The 18,048-nt window shown below is 38.7% G+C and overlaps 1 protein-coding gene across 1 annotated transcript in view; it reads left to right on the top strand.

Moving 5' to 3' along the window:
• Window positions 1-16,979, top strand: part of INTS7 (integrator complex subunit 7) — a 78,539-nt gene extending 61,560 nt beyond the window's left edge. Inside the window, exons 18-20 of the mRNA XM_043963675.1 lie at window positions 4,521-4,619; window positions 10,451-10,639; window positions 14,340-16,979. Coding sequence (XP_043819610.1) covers window positions 4,521-4,619; window positions 10,451-10,639; window positions 14,340-14,624 — 573 coding nt within the window. The 3' untranslated portion in view covers window positions 14,625-16,979. The remainder of the gene's footprint in view (window positions 1-4,520; window positions 4,620-10,450; window positions 10,640-14,339) is intronic.
• Window positions 16,980-18,048: the final 1,069 nt, after the last annotated feature.

Raw genomic sequence — 18,048 nt, 5'->3', positions numbered from 1 at the left:
TTCCCCATCTTAACCCAGCAAACCACTTCAGCTCCACACTGTCCCTTTGAGTCTCTAGCCCTGTTTTATTGACATCTGAGCCTTGGATCACTCCCACCGTCTGCTTGCCTTTGGTCCTACATATAAATATGTATTGCAGAATGAAGGTGGAGAAAATCATGCAACTATTCCGAGACCACTACAGATTTATATTACACAAGCTCCACTGGCCCCTCACTGTTGCTAAACAATCCTATTATACCTCCCTTATCAACTCACCATCCCACTCTCCACAGTGGTTCTTCCAAACCTTTTCATCCCCCCTCAAACCTACCATGGGTCCCCCTCCCATCACCCTTCCAGCTGAGAACCTTGCTTCATATTTTACAGAAAAAAATAGGCCATTCACCCTCTTATCCCCTCTTATACATCTCATATCACCCATATGCCTTCTGCTGCAGTATCTTCCTTCATTTGTATCACAGGAAGAGTTGACTTAACTTCTTACCAAGGCCAACCCTTCTACCTGTATACATGATCCCATTCATTCCTGTCTTCCTTCAACAGATTTCCCCCTCTTTTCTACTCTTTCACTTCTTTTCTTTTTTTTTTTTTTTTTGGTTGGGCAGTGAGGGTTAAGTGACTTGCCCAAGGTCACACAGCTAGTACATATCAAGTGTCTGAGGCCAGATTTGAACTCAGGTCCTCCTGACTCCAGGGCCAGTGCTCTATCCACTGCGCCACCTAGCTGCCCCCTCTTTCACTTATTTTCCATTTCTTTCTCTTCACTGGCTTAATCCCTACTGCCTACAAACATGCACATGTCTCCCCTGTTCTTAAAATTACCCTCACTTGATCCTGCTAATAATTATCCTGTTTCTCTCCCACCCTTTGTAGCTAAACTTCTTGAAAAAGCTTTTTCCAATAGGTGCTCCTATATTCTCTCATCTCACTCTCTTCTTAATCCCTTACTATCTGACTTCTGACTTTATCATTCCACTAAAACGGATCTCTCCAAAGTAACTGGTGATATTTTTAAAAAATATTTTTTATTTAAAGTTTTGAGTTCTAAATTCTATCCCTTTTCCTCCTTCCTCTTGCCCCTCCCTGAGGCAGTAAACAATCAGATATAGGTTATACATGTGCAATTATGTAAAATATTACCATATTAGTCCTTTTGTATAAGAAAACAAAAAAAATGAGAGAAAGTGGAAAATGGCATACTTCAATCTGTGTTCAATCAATATCAGTTTTCTTTGGAGGTGGATAGTATGCTTTATCATTAGTCCTTTGAGATTGTCTTGGATCATTGTATTGCTAAGAATAATTGTCATTCACAGTTCTTCATCAAACAATATTGCTGTCTCTGTGCACAATGTTCTCCTGGTTCTGCTCACTTCACTATCCATACAGTTCATACATACATACATACATACATACATACATACAGTTCCAGGCTTTTCTGAAATCATCCTACTTGTCATTTCTTATAGCACAATAATATTCCATCACCATTGTGAGGACCAAAATTTGACATACAGGGCGTTATTTGGGTGACTCGCCTTAATATTAGGGTCCTGGAAATATGAGGGACCTTTTAGGTTCACCCTCCCCTCTGAACTGCCCTTTTTAGATATTTCTCCCAGGCCAATAAGAAAGGAGCCTCTAAGCCTTAGTTCACAAAAGGATCAGATTTTATTACTTGGGAATTAATTAAACAACAAAGGTGAAACTAATAAAAATCAAAGATAGGGAAATAGGAAAATAGAAATACAGATAAATAACTCTAAGCTTAACCTATGCAATCCCAAGACTGTTTCCAATTAAGCTAGTTCAAAGGAATTTAGGGTTTTCTGTAATTAACTCACCTAACCTGAAAGTCTACAGTTGCTCACGCCACCAGAACAGCAGCCACCAGAGACAGCTAACACGCACCACCACCACCACAAGGGCCAAGCACGAAAAGGGCTGAGTCCCGGAAGACGCCTAGTGTTCTGGAAGCACCCTCCACCTCCCTTCAGGGAGTGTTCAATCTTTCTTTCCCCAAAAGGGGAGGTCCTTCAATAGCTGCCTATGGAGAGTTCTCTAATTTTTACCACACCATCATATACCATAGCTTGTTTATCCATTCCCCAGTTAATGGACATTCTTTTGATTTCCAATTCTTAGCCACCACAAAAAGAGCTGCTATAAATATTTTTGTATGAATAGGTCTTTTTCTCTTTTTTGAGATGTCTTCAGGATATAAACCTAGCAGTGGTCTTGCTGGATCAAAGAGTATGCAGAGTTTATGGCCCTTTAGGCATAGTTCCAAATTGCTCTCCAGAATGGTTGGATCCATTCACAATTCCACCAACAGTGGATTAGTGTCCTAGTTTTCCCACATCCTCTCCAACATCCAGCATTTTCCTTTTTTGTCATATTTACCACTCTGATAGGTGTGAGGTGATACCTCAGAATTGTTTGAATTTGCATTTCTCTGATCAGTAGTGACTGATAATCTCTTAATTGCAAAATCCAATGGCCTTTTCTCAGTCCTCATTCTTCTTGACATCTGTCAATCACTCTCCTCCTCAATACTTCTCTGGGTTTTCAAGATACCACTCTCTCCTGGTTTTCCTCCTGTCTATCTGAGTAGTCCTCTGTCTCCTTTGCTGAATCCTCTAGATCATGCCCTCTACCATAGGTGTCCCTCAGGGGTCTATCCAGGGGTATTTTTTTCCTCTCCCCTTATTCACTTGGATCTTATCGTCCCCCATGAATTTAATTACCATCTGTATGCTGATGATTCTCAAATCTTCCTCTCCTGCTCCAGTCTCTGCCAATCTCCAGTCTCAATCTCCAACTGCCTTTTGGACATTTCAAAGTGAATATTCAGCTTAAATTCAACATGTTTAAAACTGCACTCATTATCTTTTGTTTGTTTGGTTTTTGTTTTTTTGCGGGGCAGTGAGGATTAAGTGACTTGCCCATGGTCACACAGCTAGTGTCAAGTATCTGAGGCCAGATTTGAACTCAGGTCCTCCTGAATCCAAGGCCGGTGCTTTATCCACTTCGCCACCTAGCTGCCCTCTTGCACTCATTATCTTTCTCCTTAGGCCCTCTCCCCATCTTGAGTTCTGAATTACTGCCAAAGGCAACACCATCCTCCCAGTCCTTCAGGCTCACAACCTAGATGTCACCCTGGATTTCTCACTATCTTTCACCCCCCCATATCCAAGCTGTTGCCAAGGCCTTTGCAACATCTCCCAGATATACTTCCTTCTCTCTTCTCTTACTGCCACCAGCCCTGGTAGCCTTCATCTCCTATTATTGGTCTATTGCAATAGCCTTCTGGTGGGTCTGCTTGCCTCAAGTCTCTCTCCACTTTAGTCTGCCCTTCATTCAGGCACTAAAGTAATTTTCCTAAAGCTCAGGTCTGACCATGTCTGTCTGTCTGTCTCTGTCTCTCCTTCCCTCTCCCTCTCTCTCTCTCTCTCTCTCTCTCACACACACACACACACACACACACACACACACACGCACGCACGCACGCACGCACGCACGCACGAGCATACACACACACGCATGCACACACACCATTCAGTAAACTTCAATGACTTCTCCCGTTGGCTCCAGGAGGAAATCCAGAATACTCTGACCAACATTCAAACCCCTTGATAACCTAGCCCCTTCCTACCTTTCCAGGCTTCTTACTAATACCTTACTCTCCCTGACACATACTCTTCAGTGTAGTGAAGCTGACCTCCTAACTGTTCCATAAACAAAATACTTCATGTGGTCATTTTCTCTGGCTGTCTCCCATGGCTGGAGTGCTTTCCCTCCTCATCTCTACTTACTTATTTCTTTTAGATCCCAACTCAAATCCCATTTTCTACAGAAAGCCTTTTCCAAACACCTCTTTAATTCTAGTGACCTCCCTCTTCTAATGATTTCCAATTTTCCCATATGTAGTTTGTATATAATAATTTGCTTCTTGTCTCCTCCATTTGATTGTGAGCTTCTTAAGGCAGGGATTGTCTTTTGCCTCTTTCTATCCCCGGTACTTATACTTAGTATAGTGCCTGGCATGTAGCAGGTACGTGATAAATGTTTGTTGACTGACTACGTATTCATACTATATAAAATTATCAAAACTGGTACCATATACCAAAACATGAAAAATCAATGTGCTCTTTGAACCCAAAGGGGTATGGATTTCCTCTCTTCTATTGTAATGTTTGAGAATTAATTAGGTAAAAATGTCTGTCTGTACATCTTGAACAGAAAGATTTGACAGAAACCTACAGTTCCTCTGTTGGGTCAGTGTCCTAATTAAGCTATTGTTTTGGGCTTTTGTTTTTTCCAAGAGAATGCAAGCTTCTTGAGGGCTGAATATGTTCTATTTTCCCAGTTCCCAGCACAGGACCTTTCTTGTAGTAGGCAGTCCATAAAGTCTGTTGAGTTGAATTAAAATGTGTGTCTTTCTGGAAGAATTGTTGATTGGCAGTATTAGATTTCTTTTCATCTGGTTTGACTTCCTTGGGTTTTCTTTATTACAGCACACAGCTTGTCTCTGCAATGCTATCATTGCCTTGCTGAAAGTTCCCCTGTCATTTCAGAGATATTTTTTCCAGAAACTGCAATCTACCAGCATTAAGGTAAGACAGTTTTCTTGGGATCCAAAGATTACATATTAAGTAAATCTGCTAAAAGCTTGGCTTAGTTACTGTTTTTCTATTATCATTTTAAAAGTTGATTATTTTCTAAGTATTTGGTAGTGGCAGTTGTCCTGTCTTCACTGTCAATATACAGAAAACTCTGACCGTCCTTTTTGTCTTACACCTTGGGATGTCATGTTAATGTCATGGACTCTGGGACAAATGTGTAAGTGAACCAGACTTTCCTCTCTGGTCTGGAAGCCTTCAGTCAGGGTGACAGGGTGACAGGGTGACAGTTGCAATTTTCTTATCTAAACAACTTGTGCTCCACTGTGCACTTAATCACGGGATTGGCATAAACCCAATTATGCCAATCCCATGAGTAAGCGCACAGTAGAGCACAAGTTATCTTCACACACTGCAGCCTGTTCACAACCACCATTCCTCTTGGAGTTGCCCACAATTTTAATTTTTCAGAGATGAAAGTTACATGACCTGTAGCCATGCATTATTACCAGGAGAATATTGGTGTTAAAATAATGAGTTTTAGTTCCACAGAAATATTGAAAGCCCTGCACAATTTCCCAACTATAGTCCAGCTTGCTGTTTTCTTCCTGTTCAATTCTTACTTAGTTTACTGTCCATCTCAAAGGCTATATGTTTAGACAGGCTAACTCAACAGCCTCTGTGTCATATTCAGAGCAACATGCATTCTTTATCCAGTTGGTTTTTACTGCATGAATTACAAATCTGATTTCTTTTGATTGCGCAATTAAAAAAAAAGTTAGACACCATTGCTAGGCATTCAGGATAAAAATACAATTAAGTAATTCTTATTTTCCTTATATTCTAATGGAGAGACAATAAGTACATTTTTTGTTGTTGTTAAATTCAGTTGTGTCCGACCCTTCCTGGACCTGTGGACAATAGCACATCAAGCCTTTCTGTCTTCCACTGTTGCTAGCAGTCTGTGCAAGTTCATGTCTTTTGTTTCCACAACAATATACATCCATCTTGTCCTCTGCCATCCCCTTTTCCTTTTGCCTTCGGTCTTTCCCATCACCAGAGTCTTTTCCAATGAGTCCCATCTTCACATTATGTGGGCAAAGTATTTCAACTTCAGCTTCAATATTTGACCTTCCAGTGAAGGAGCCTGAATTAATCTAAGCATTGACTGATTTGACCTAGCTGTCCAAGGGACTCTCAAGTCTTCTCCAGCCCACAATTGTAAAGCATCAGTTCTGCAGTGTTTAGCTTTTCTTATAGTCCAACTCTGAAAGCCATACATTGCTACTGTAAAAAACCATAACTTTGACTATACAGGCCTTTGTCAGCAAGGTGAGGTCTCTGCTTTTTAGCATGCTGTCCAAATTTTCCATAGCTTTCCTTCTAAGTGTGACATGTAAAATTAAATGTGATTGCCTATTCCTGTCCCAAGTGTAGGGAAAATTAACTGGGGTTTCTAATATATTTGTTACTTAGAAATTAGAGGCTACTGCACCAGTTTTGGGCATTAAGCATTTATTAAAGTATATTAGATATTAGTAAAGAGAGAACACATGCCTCTGAAAGATAGGAAAGCCTAGCTAGGATCTCGGGGAGAGAGAGAAAGAGAAAGCCCCTTTTATCTCCAAGTCTCAGGCCAAAAAGAGGAAGTTCCTGTCTCTGTCAAAGCAGAAGCTACCTGTAGTCCAGAAGACAGGTGGTCCCTACACACCGCCCCAAGTTAATTGGCCAGCATCACCCAAATCCATTGGTTTACTGGATTTGAGGGCGATCCATGAATAGAACATGCTGAGGTCAGAGTTCAGATCCTCTGGTGGGAACAAAGCTTTTAGGTAGGTGTGGTTTTGAGTGAGGTAACTTCCTGACTCTGGACTGACCTTAACAAAGGTCAGCCAGGCTCTCTCAGTGGGGGAGGGGGGGTGGAAGTCCCCAAACCCCTATTATTAATAATTTTCTAACATATAGAACAAGTGTCTTTAATTTCATGACTGCAGTCACCATCTGCAGTGATCTTTGAGCCCAGAAATATAATAGCTGATCCTGCTTCCATTTCTTCTCCCTCTATTTGCCAGAAAATGATAAGACCAGTTGCCAAGATCTTAGGTTTTGTTTTTTTTTTTATGTTAAGCTTCAAGGCTTCTTAATTGTGCTTCACTTTCTGCCATCAGAATGGCATCATATGCACAGCTGAGATTTTTTGATATTTCTTCTGGCAAATAAAGTAGTTTTAGAGTGAAGGTTTGAGCAGTTAAGTTCCAGAAAAATTTCATGTAGAAGATAGCATTGAGTAATATCTTAAGAGTATGAGGCAGGGGGCAGCTAGGTGGCACAGTGGATAAAGCACCGGCCCTGGATTCAGTAGGTGGTCACAAGATGGATGGGCTCCTCCTTAGGCTGGGCAAGAGGAGATGGTACAAGTCACATATACATTCTTTTTTGGGCGGGGCAGTGAGGGTTAAGTGACTTGCCCAGGGTCACACAGCTAGTAAGCATCAAGTGTCTGAGGCTGGATTTGAACTCAGGTCCTCCTGAATCCAGGCCCCATGCTTTATCCACTGTGCCACCTAGCTGCCCCAATCACACATACATTCTAAGAACAGATTGGGGAAGGAGGGGTGGGAGGGAGGAGGGACTTTCTGTACCCTACCAACCCATGCTTTTTGCTCATGGAATTTGAGCAGTACAGGATGGAGATAATCCATGTCAAAGTTTTTGTGGTTACACAAGCCCTATAGCTGGTAAACAAGTAGTGAACATTACACTAAGGTTTGAGACCTGTTGCAGGGCCCTTCTATTAGAACCTATATTCCTATGTGATTTATACAAAATATGGATTAATACGTTGTTTATTCTTATACCTATTATAAGACGACTAAATATGTATTACCAGATAAGTATAGTAAAGTAATTGCTAATAATCATTACCCCTTATAGAATCATAATGAATTAATACTGATTAGAATTTGAGTAGGGGTCCATAATGAATCATCTCTCACATTGTTTATTCTTGTCTGCATGTTCCATTAGATCATGAACCTCTTTAGATCAGACACTATTTTTTGCTTTTCTTTATATTCCTACTGTGTAACATAGAGTAGGTACTTAATACTAGATGATTGAATGTAGGAAATGGTCTGCAAAAACTTACCTAATCTTTCATATCTTCCTCAAGGATATCTTTAGTATATGTATAATAAATCAATCTCATAAAAACTTTACAGAAATGAGAAGGTAAGCTTATAGGTTGGTAGCTATTGATGTCTTCTCTGTTGTCTCCTTAGGATATAATGCTATCTTTATCTAATCTGTCTTTTTTCCCATTAGTTTGATATTTTCCTTTTTGCTCTGAGCTACCTTTTAAGTCAATCTCTGAGTGCTTTCAAAATTATACCACCTGCAACACAAATTTGTAAAATGTGTAGTTGATCTGGTATGTCTGTTCTTCCTGATTTCATCTTAAGGTTTTGGTTTTTTTTAACTACTCGAATATACTATGTCAGGTATTGATGTAATTAAGGTGTTAAGTATTAGAGTTCAAATATGGTGCCTTAACTGCTAAGTCAACATACATAATAAGCACTTAGTGCTAGGCACTGTGCTAAATAATGCCAACCATTAAATATAAAGGCAACTTATCCTAATTTTAAATTGTTTTTCATCTGCATTACGATAACTCATCTGTGTAAAATAGCCCTGTACTTTTTTGTTGTTGTTGTTGTTTTGCGGGGCAATGGGGGTTAAGTAACTTGCCCAGGGTCACATAGCTAGTAAGTATCAAGTGTCTGAGGCCGGATTTGAACTCAGGTACTCCTGAATCCAGGGCCGGTGCTTTATCCACTGTGCTATCTAGCCGCCCCAGTTACTCTTTTTTTTTTTTTTTTTTGTGGGGCAATGGGGGTTAAGTGACTTCCCCAGGGTCACACAGCTAGTAAGTGTCAAGTGTCTGAGGCTGAATTTGAACTCAGGTACTCCTGAATCCAGGGCCGGTGCTTTATCCACTGCACCACCTAGGTGCCCCTAGCCCTGTAATTTTAACATGCAGTCATTCAAGGTTTATGTATTTAATATTGCTTAAGATAAAAAGTAGATCATTAGAATATGAAAACTAATGTAACTCATTCCTACTGAATGCCCAGAAGGGTATGTTTATTCTATAGAAACTATTTCACAGCCCTACTGAAGCTTGCATTAAGCTTGCACCTATCTGGGATGAAGGTGAACAAAGGCTTTTTTATAAGGAGGCAAAACAAGACTTAATTGGTATTGCTTTGTTTTGTATCTTAAGTAAACAACTAGTACTAATATACCCATGAATATAGCAACTTAACTTGGCACAGTAAACTTGTGTTTGAAAAAACCAAAGATCCCGGCCATTGGGGTAAGTACTCACTACAATTTGACAAAAATTGGTGGGAAAACTAGAAAGTAGTCTGGCAAAAACTACACCAAGGTGATATAGGCATATTAGTGGAGCATGGAAGAAACTTTATGTCAGGTCTATGGATTGGAGAGGTTCATATGGGAAAAAAGGGATAATTTTGATTACATGAAATTTAAAAGTTGTGAACTAACAAAACCAGTACAACTAAAATTAGAAGAAAGTAGGAAACTAGGGGGAAAAATCTTTGTAGCAAATTTCACTGATAAAGTTCTCATTTTTAAAATATGTAGGGAACTGAATCAAATTTACAAAAATAAGAGCCATTCCCCAGTTGATAAATGGTCAAAGGGTATGAATATACAATTTTCAGAGGAAGACATTAAAGTTATCAATAATCATATGAAAAATAGCTAGGTGGCACAGTAGATAAAGCACCCACCCTGGATTCAGGAGGACCTGAGTTCAAATCTGGCCTCAGACACTTGACACTTACTAGCTGCGTGACCCTGGGCAAGTCACTTAACTCTCATTGCCCTGCAAATTTTTTTTATCACTACTAATTGAAGAAGCGTGAATTAAAACAACTCTGAGGTACAACCTCACACTCATCATATTGACTGAGATGACAAAAAAAAGAAGTGACAAATGTTGGAAAGGATGTGAGGAAGTAGGTATGCTAATGCACTATTGGTGGAGCTGTGAATTAGTCCAGCCATTGTCCCCACAATTGTGGGAAGCAATTTGGAATTATGCCCAAAAAGCTCTTAAACTATATATACTGTTTGACCCAGTGATGGTCCTACTAATCCCAAAGAAATCAAAGAAAAAAAGGAAAGAGTCCATATATACAAAAATATATAGCAGCTCTTTCTGTGGTAGCTTTAAAAAATTGGAAACTGAGGGGATGCCCATCAACTGGGGAAATGGCTGAACAAATTGTGGTATATGAATGTGATGAATTACTATTGTACTGTAAGAAGTGATGAAGGGCATGGTTTCAGAAAAGCCTAGGAAAACTTATATGAACTCATGTAAAGTGAAATGAGCAGAACCAGAACAATTTATACAGTGAAAGCAATATTATAATCAACTTTGAAAGTTTTAATAACTGATCAACACAATCCACTACAAATTCAAAGGACTCAAGAAGAAGCATACTATCCACCTCTAGATAGAGAGTTGATGGACACAGAGTGCAGATTAAAGTATATTTTTTTCTATTTCATTTTCTTTCTGGTGGGGGAAAAGGGGAAAGAGATGTTATTGTGGAAATTTGATTTGTATATTCACATACAGACAAATATTTGTAATGGGTTTTATTTTTCTTGTCTTCTCATTGGGTGGGGGTGGAGAAGAGAATTTGGAATTGAAAATAAATTGAATTTTTTTAAAAAAAACCTTGCTTTTCATTGTTAGAGTTGATCTTGATGTTGGTATCTTTCAGCTTGCTTTGTCACCATCCCCACGAAACCCTACAGAACCCATTGCAGTCCAGAATAACCAGCAACTGGCTCTAAAGGTAGAGGGGGTGGTTCAGCATGGATCCAAACCAGGACTCTTTCGTAAAATTCAGTCTGTCTGTTTGAATGTCTCTTCAACATTACAGAGTAAATCTATACAAGACTACAACAAGGTAAGGAGAGACCCGTTGGTGTTTTGAGAAGAAAATGCATTTTTAAAAATTGTACTTAAGTGTATAAGCACCTTTTCAAAATCTCTGGGTCTTGATGATGTTAATTTGAGGATCCCCTCCTGTTTTATTTTGCTTTATATTAAATCAGTTTTAGCCATCACAGAAGGAAAACTTAAAACACTAATATAGCAAAGGCAGGTTTAATGAAGCCTTCCCTGTAGGGTACATATGTAAGTTTGGAAGTCAACTTATTAAGAATTCTATGATAGGGGCGGCTAGGTGGCACAGTGGATAAAGCACCAGCCCTGGATTCAGGAGTACCCGAGTTCAAATCCACACTTGACACTTAATAGCTGTGTGACCCTGGACAAGTCACTTAACCCTCATTGCCCCGCCAAAAAAAAAAAAAAGAATTCTATGATATAAGTGACTTTTAGCCTTAAAGAACAGCTATGTGGCACCAGGCACTAGGCCTGAAGTAAGGAGGGCCTGAGTTCATATTGGGTCTTAGACATTTGGATACCTCTGTAACTTTAGGCAAGTCACTCCGTTTGCCTCCATTTCTTTAACTATAAAATGGGAATAATAGTAGCACCTACTTTCCAGGATGATGTGAGGATCAAATAAAATAATATTCGTAAAGTTCTTAGCACAGTGCTCGCTACATGTTTGATGTTATATAAATGTTAGGTATTGGCATTATTATTAGCTAACTTAATTAGGAACTAAGCTTACTAAGTTAGTCAAAGTTAGGATTTGGGGGATACTTCAGTTGTTTGTCCTCAGTGACCCCCATTTCTCTACTCATAGAGAGAAAGGGTAAAGGAACAACTACATAGTTAGGGTTGTAGATGTAGTTCCCATATTGCCCCATTAGTTGGGGTCTCTGTTAGTGAATTTGGGTATGTAGTTTGAGAACCCAGGATTATAAATTAAAGACTGAAAGGAGAGAGCAGAAATAGTGTCACAGGGCAGTGCACAGATAGGAAAGGCATCAAGCTAATAAGCACAAGCATGGATTCTGAAACGAACAAGAATATTAATGTACGCTTTTAACATTTTTTGTAAAGGTTCTTCCCATATATTGAATATGTTAGTCTCACTTTCCCTCCTGTTTTTCTTCTCTTACTCAGAAAATCACTTTAATAAATATCTGTTGAGCACCTACTATGTGTAATGCACTGCTCTGCAGGAGTATTGAAACAAAGCCATATTTGTGCAAGTCCTATAATTGAGGCAAATATTAAGAAGAAATTCCTGCTGTTTCTGTTTGTCTACAATTCTCTGTATGAGTGGACAGACCAGTAACTATAATTGTTGTTGCCTTTTAACACCTTCTTCTAATACTGGTTTCCACCACTAAGATGATGTTTTACACATCTGGAAGTACTGATCAGTATATTCTCTGTGATGAAAACTAGCACCAGTGAAGTACAGACTAAAGAAAAGTTGTGGTACTAGTATCCCACTACATATTATGGAATTATACTTCCACTGATACTATTTGTTTTTGAATGAATGAGCTTATTCAGTGCTTATTACATGCTATGCACAGTTCCAAGTTCTGGGGAAACAAATACAAAGCTGGGCCAGGAACAGGTGTTTTGGTTTGGAAAGTCTTTGGAGTAATCTGTGGAGCCTTAGTAAAGTGGATTGATATGCCCTTTCCAGTGGCCTCTGGGAGTACTGATTGGATTAGGGTTCCAGACTTGGAAAAGGAGATGGGGAATAGTTGCACTTGGAGGGCACTCCTACTCAAAAGGCAGCAAAACATAGTTGGAGCAGTCATTCATCAGTCAGGACCTCAGAGACCCCAAGAAGTAGTTGTCCAAGGAGTTCAAGAGGCATACAGATTAAATTTAACCCTTTCCTACCATACATTTTTCCCTCCTCTGGAGAGCCAGATGTTAAACATTTATCAGCATACCCTTAGTTCAGACTTGGAGTAAGGAAGGTTAGAGTTCAAATTCAGCCTCTTGACAGTTACTAGGTGTGTGACCCTGGACAAGTTCTTTAAATTCTGTGCCTCAGGCAACTTCTTAGGGTTTATTTAAGTCATAGACAGTTGTGATCTGTTGACTAAGAGAGTTCCCACATTTCTTTAATAACATTGGAAAACAGCATATTTTATTCAAAGGAATATGCCCTACAAGTTGAATTGTGCTTAATTTTTAAAAAATTTAACTGTAATACAAGTTCTCGTAGGGTATTTTGCAAATTGATTACTACAGTTCATCTATTTCACGTACCTTGGAAGAAATAAAATTAGCAATCATTGACTCATTTTTTATACAAATTCAGACTTTAGGGTAAATTTATACTGTCAAATGTACAGCATAAAGAATTTAACAATAATATTTTGCCCTTAACATTTTCCATCTTGGGTCATAGACTTTATATACAAATTTCTCATGTCCTACTCCTTCACTACAGTTCAGCCACAAAGAAAAATGGTTATACCTTTGATCTTGCCTTCACTCACAAATGTACCACTTCCATGTTCATGAACTCTGAAATTCCCTTATCTGAACCTAGTCTATTGGACTCCTCCAACCAAAACCAAACCACAGTGTGACCTAATCCCTCCGTTGTCTCCTGGGCCAGAACCCCTTTTTCAGCCCCACTCTTCCTTTTACCATCTGAACTCCTTGGTGAACCACTTCAAGCCTAACCCTCCTTTCTTGAGTCCTTTCTTCCCCTTATTATATTACCAATCATGCCTTACCAAGCATTATCCTTGAATCACTCCCATCATCCACTGCCTTCACTCCTTTACTTACTGCTGATTAAAAGTAAAAGGTCATGCAACCTTGCTGACTTGGTCCACCACAATTTTATGTTACATAACCTCAACTGAGCCCTCATTGGAGCCAGTGAAGTGAGTCAGGGTGGTAGCACCCTGATGTAGCCTTCGTCACCTCATGCTTGGACTATTGTAGTAGCCTATTAGTTGTTCTGCCTTGCACAAGTCTATCCCCACTCTAGTCCTTTTTATTTCTTGTTTTTCCTCAAACAAGACACCCTGCCTCCTAGCTCTGACATTTTCATTATCCACCCCCCTCCCCTGCTCCTGGAACTCTCTTTTCCTTCATCTCCACCTCCTGGCTTCCTTCAAGTTTCACCTAAAATCTCACCTTCTATAAGAAGCCATTCCTAGTTCCTCTAATTCTAGTGTCTTCCTCTGTTGGTTACTTCCTATTTATCCTATATATAGCTTGTTTGTAATAGATATTTGCACATTGTCTCCTCTATTAGATTGCAAGCTCTTTGAGTGCTGGGATTATCTGTTGCCTTTCTTTTTATTTCCAGTGCTTAGCAGTAGCTCAGCCTGGGACATAGTAGGTACTTAATAAATGCTTATTGATTGTCTGCCTATGTAATAAGAAGTTGATTGTGATTTGGGAAATGGAAGTTCTAAAATTAACTGAAAGGTGGGAGTGGGGAATCCTCATATTTAAATAATTAAACTGAAATTTAAAACAGCTGGTAAAAGATACAGTTGGGTTATAAACTGTATATATTCTGTTATGTTTAAAAGTCCCTTAAAATCAATGTAGTGATTTTCTTATTTCTTTAAAGCTTCTGTTCACAAACTACAGAAAGAAATTGGGCCTCACTCAAATACAAGAGTTTGCAAAAAACACTGGGAATACTCAGCTAGTTCAACCTAATGACAATCTGAATAATTCCTCTATTCCAGATACCCATTGACAGTATAACCAATGAGATGGAACAGAATGTTGAACCACACAATGATTACTTCAGCACTCAATTTCTGTTGAACTTTGCTATCCTTGGAACTCACAACATCACAGTTGAGTCTTCTGTGAAAGACTCCAATGGAATTGTATGGAAGACTGGACCTAAAACCACCATCATTGTGAAATCTCTCGAAGATCCCTACTCCCAACAAGTTCGCCTCCAACAGCAGCAAGCACAGCAACCCTTGCAACAACAACAGCGTAATGCATACTCTCGGTTTTAGCCACCAAATGTTCATCTATAACAGACCTTTTTTTTGCTTTTCCTCTTGTATTTTTTAAACGGCATGGGAATGGGAAAAGGAGGACAGTATCTTTGCTTCCTGCCTCATCAGTTAAGAATAATGTACATCAAAATTTCTAAAGCACCATAGAGATGTCTAAGGCAATTGATGGAAACATTCAGGTTTGCCATACAGGGTAGTGATTTTCTAAATTTAAATTTTATCCATATATGTGTAATTCCCTTGAGGAAAGGGTAGGTGGTAAAGAAAATAGGTGGTAGATGGGGTCTCTGGGAATTTTTTACTTCTTTTGTGTGTTTGCAGGGGGGCGGGGTTGTTGTTTGTTTTTGCTAATGCAGACAGGCCCATCCTAAATTTTATGCTGATTTTTCATAACATTTGCATTCTGTGTGACTCCTGTTTTTTGTGAGTTGGCTGTATTGTTTTTATTTTAGAGGGGCGTCTTAGGGTTGTTGAATATAGGACTTCTTTATCTAGTGAGAATGTTCCTTATACACTAAAACCTCAGTTAACTGTAGTACTCAGGGAATTGGATATATGTTTCAGTACTTGTTGAAAATCTTTCAAAAATATTCACATGCCTTTTCATAAATCATTATATAATGAAGATAATTTTTTGACAAACCATTTTGGTAAAGTGTGTATCCCTTCATTAATTAGAATTGCTTTTATTTGGACTCAGTGTGTTTTCAAAACAGGTCTGGATCTAGAAAGCCAGGCATACCATTCCTTACAGCTCAGCAGCTTATAAATACTATACAACTAAGTACCAGTTTTCATGGGACATCTACATTTTGGTAAACACTGTTATCCATGTGTGCATTATCTGTTTTGTGAGTTACCTATGACAAATTTTTAATATCAACTTTACCTTACTCTGTCACCTGGTATATATCTAGGCTGTTTCACTATATTAACAGTGTGCTGAGGAAACAAAATAATTTTAATGTTAACCCTAAGCCAAAAGGAATTAGAGTGACTAAGAGAATGTTCTGTATATAAATTGGTGTCTAATTAAAATGTTTATTAAACAAAAGATACATCAGCTTCAAAATTTAAAAAAAATCAAAGAATACTTTGCAAAGCCACATAGAAATTAATATTGAATTATTTGTACAATTGTACCCCTCCATTCCACAAGTTTAATTAAATTTACCAAACTTTAAGTGCCTACTATGAGCTAGGCTCTGGGGATCAAAAAGAAAAGAAACAGTCCCATCCCCTGTTAGAGTTTAGGATTCTCCTGGGGCAAGGAGGGAAAGAGGAATAAAACATGTCCACAAGTAACTAAGGACAAAGTAAAACAGCAATTTCAAGAGGGAGACAGCACTTTTAACAGAGATAAAACAAGCTGGCAGGGGCTATGTTGGCTGAGGGCATTTTAGGTGGAGCCATAGCATGAAAAAAGATGAGGTCCTACAGGGCTGAATATGGCATGTGCTGGAGCCTGGTCTGGCATGGGATTAGAAAGATTAGCTTGAGGGAAGGGTGTGTGTTAGTTTTTATCAGTGTTGGCAATAATAACAAGGTCATAGTTCTAGAGATAAAAGGGAAATGTTAATTGTGGGACTCTGATGCACAGTTGGTATAGCTGATGCAAATTGATCTAGTCATTCTGAAAAGCAATTTGAAACTATACCCCAAAAGTCACTAAATTTGTGCATACCCAGTGATACCACTACTAGGACTATACACCAAAGATATCAAAGACAAAAAGGACTCATGTATAAAAATAGTAGCTCTTTTTACAGTACAAAGAAACTAGAAACTAAGGGGATGTCCATCAGTTGGGGAATAGCTGAATAAAGTGTATGGTATGTGAGTGAAATGGTATGCTGTTATCCTGTAAGAAATGAGAAAGAAGGGGCAGCTAGGTGGCGCAGTGGATAAAGCACCAGCTCTGGAGTCAGGAGTACCTGAGTTCAAATCTGGCCTCAGACACTTGACACTTACTAGCTGTGTGACCCTGGGCAAGTCACTTAACCCCCATTGCCTCACTAAAAAAAAAAAAGGAAAGAAATGAGAAAGATGTGTGAACTGATGTAAAGTGAAATTAGTAGACCCAGAATCATTTATACAGCAGTATCGTAAAGTAATACTGCTAAGAATTCTCATCACTGCAGTGACCTACCATAGTATACTGATGATGAAGCATGCATCCAGCTTTCTGAGGTGATTACGTCAAGATACAGAATGAGACACACTTTTTTTTACATGGTCAATGTGAAAATAGGTTTTGCTTGACTATACATATTGGTTACATGGAATTTGTTTTGTTTTTACAGTGGGGGAGGGAAAGAAAATATTAACTGAAAATAAAATAATTTTTTTAAAAAACTGAAAAGTATGTATATATATATATATATATATATATGAATATATATGTATATATACACACGTGTGTTTGTGTGTGTCTTTTAACAAGATCAAGTTATATCACTGACTGACTGTGACTTTAGACAAGTCCTTTGATTTCACTATGACGAGAGTGAATTCACATTTATAGTTTGAATAATTCCTAATACCCTAAAGGAATATTAGAAATAATGGTTCTTTGGGATCATTACAAGGTAGGTGCAAAACATTGTGTGATGATCAATCAACTGTGATAGACTTAACTCTTCTCAGCAGTACAGTGATCCAAGACAGTTCCAAAGGACTCTTGATGGAAAATGCTCTCTACATCCAGAAAAAAGAACTGTGGAATCTGGAAGTAGATGGAAGCATACTGTTTCTACTTCTTTTTGTGTGTTTTTTTCTTTTTTGAGGTGTTTCCCTTTTGTTCTGATTCTTCTTTCACAACATAACTAATGCAGAAATATGTTTAATGTGATTGTACATATATAACCTTTATCAGATTGCTTTCTGTCTTGGGGAGGGGGAGGGAAAGGGAGGAAGGGAGAAAAATTTGAAACTCGAAATCTTGTAAAAACAAATGTTGAAAACATTTGGAAAATAAAATACTTTTATGATTAAAAAATGTTTAATAAAATTTAAAAACCATTGTAGGTGCAAAATAGCAAAGTACAGAAGTTTTCTAGAATAACGTGTTTATAGATTTCTACACAGTAATAAGATAGAAGAATGTGATTGGGAAAGCTAGTCAGCTGCTTGATAATATACTGTTAGTCGGCCAAACTGGTCCAGCCTTGCTATCCTAATATTTGTTTCTTGGATCCAACCCCAATCAAAGGCATTAACTTGAATCTGAAGCCTTGGCTCTCGACTGGGTGATCCTCTTGGAAAAGCCCCACACACTACAGGAAGGATCTGGCTGCTGCTTCATGTCTGCCAAACCCTTCCAGCAGGTGGCATGGTACTGCCTGTTCCTCATGCTAGCAGGAAAGTACATGCCAAGGTTTGGGTCTTTTTAATACAGCAGACTTGTTTTATTGGCTCAGTT

The sequence above is a fragment of the Dromiciops gliroides genome, chromosome 4 (genome assembly GCF_019393635.1).
Source record: "Dromiciops gliroides isolate mDroGli1 chromosome 4, mDroGli1.pri, whole genome shotgun sequence".
NCBI classification, from domain to species: domain Eukaryota; kingdom Metazoa; phylum Chordata; class Mammalia; order Microbiotheria; family Microbiotheriidae; genus Dromiciops; species Dromiciops gliroides.
Note: the sequence above shows the minus strand (reverse complement) of the source record. Positions and strands in the feature narration are given on the sequence as shown.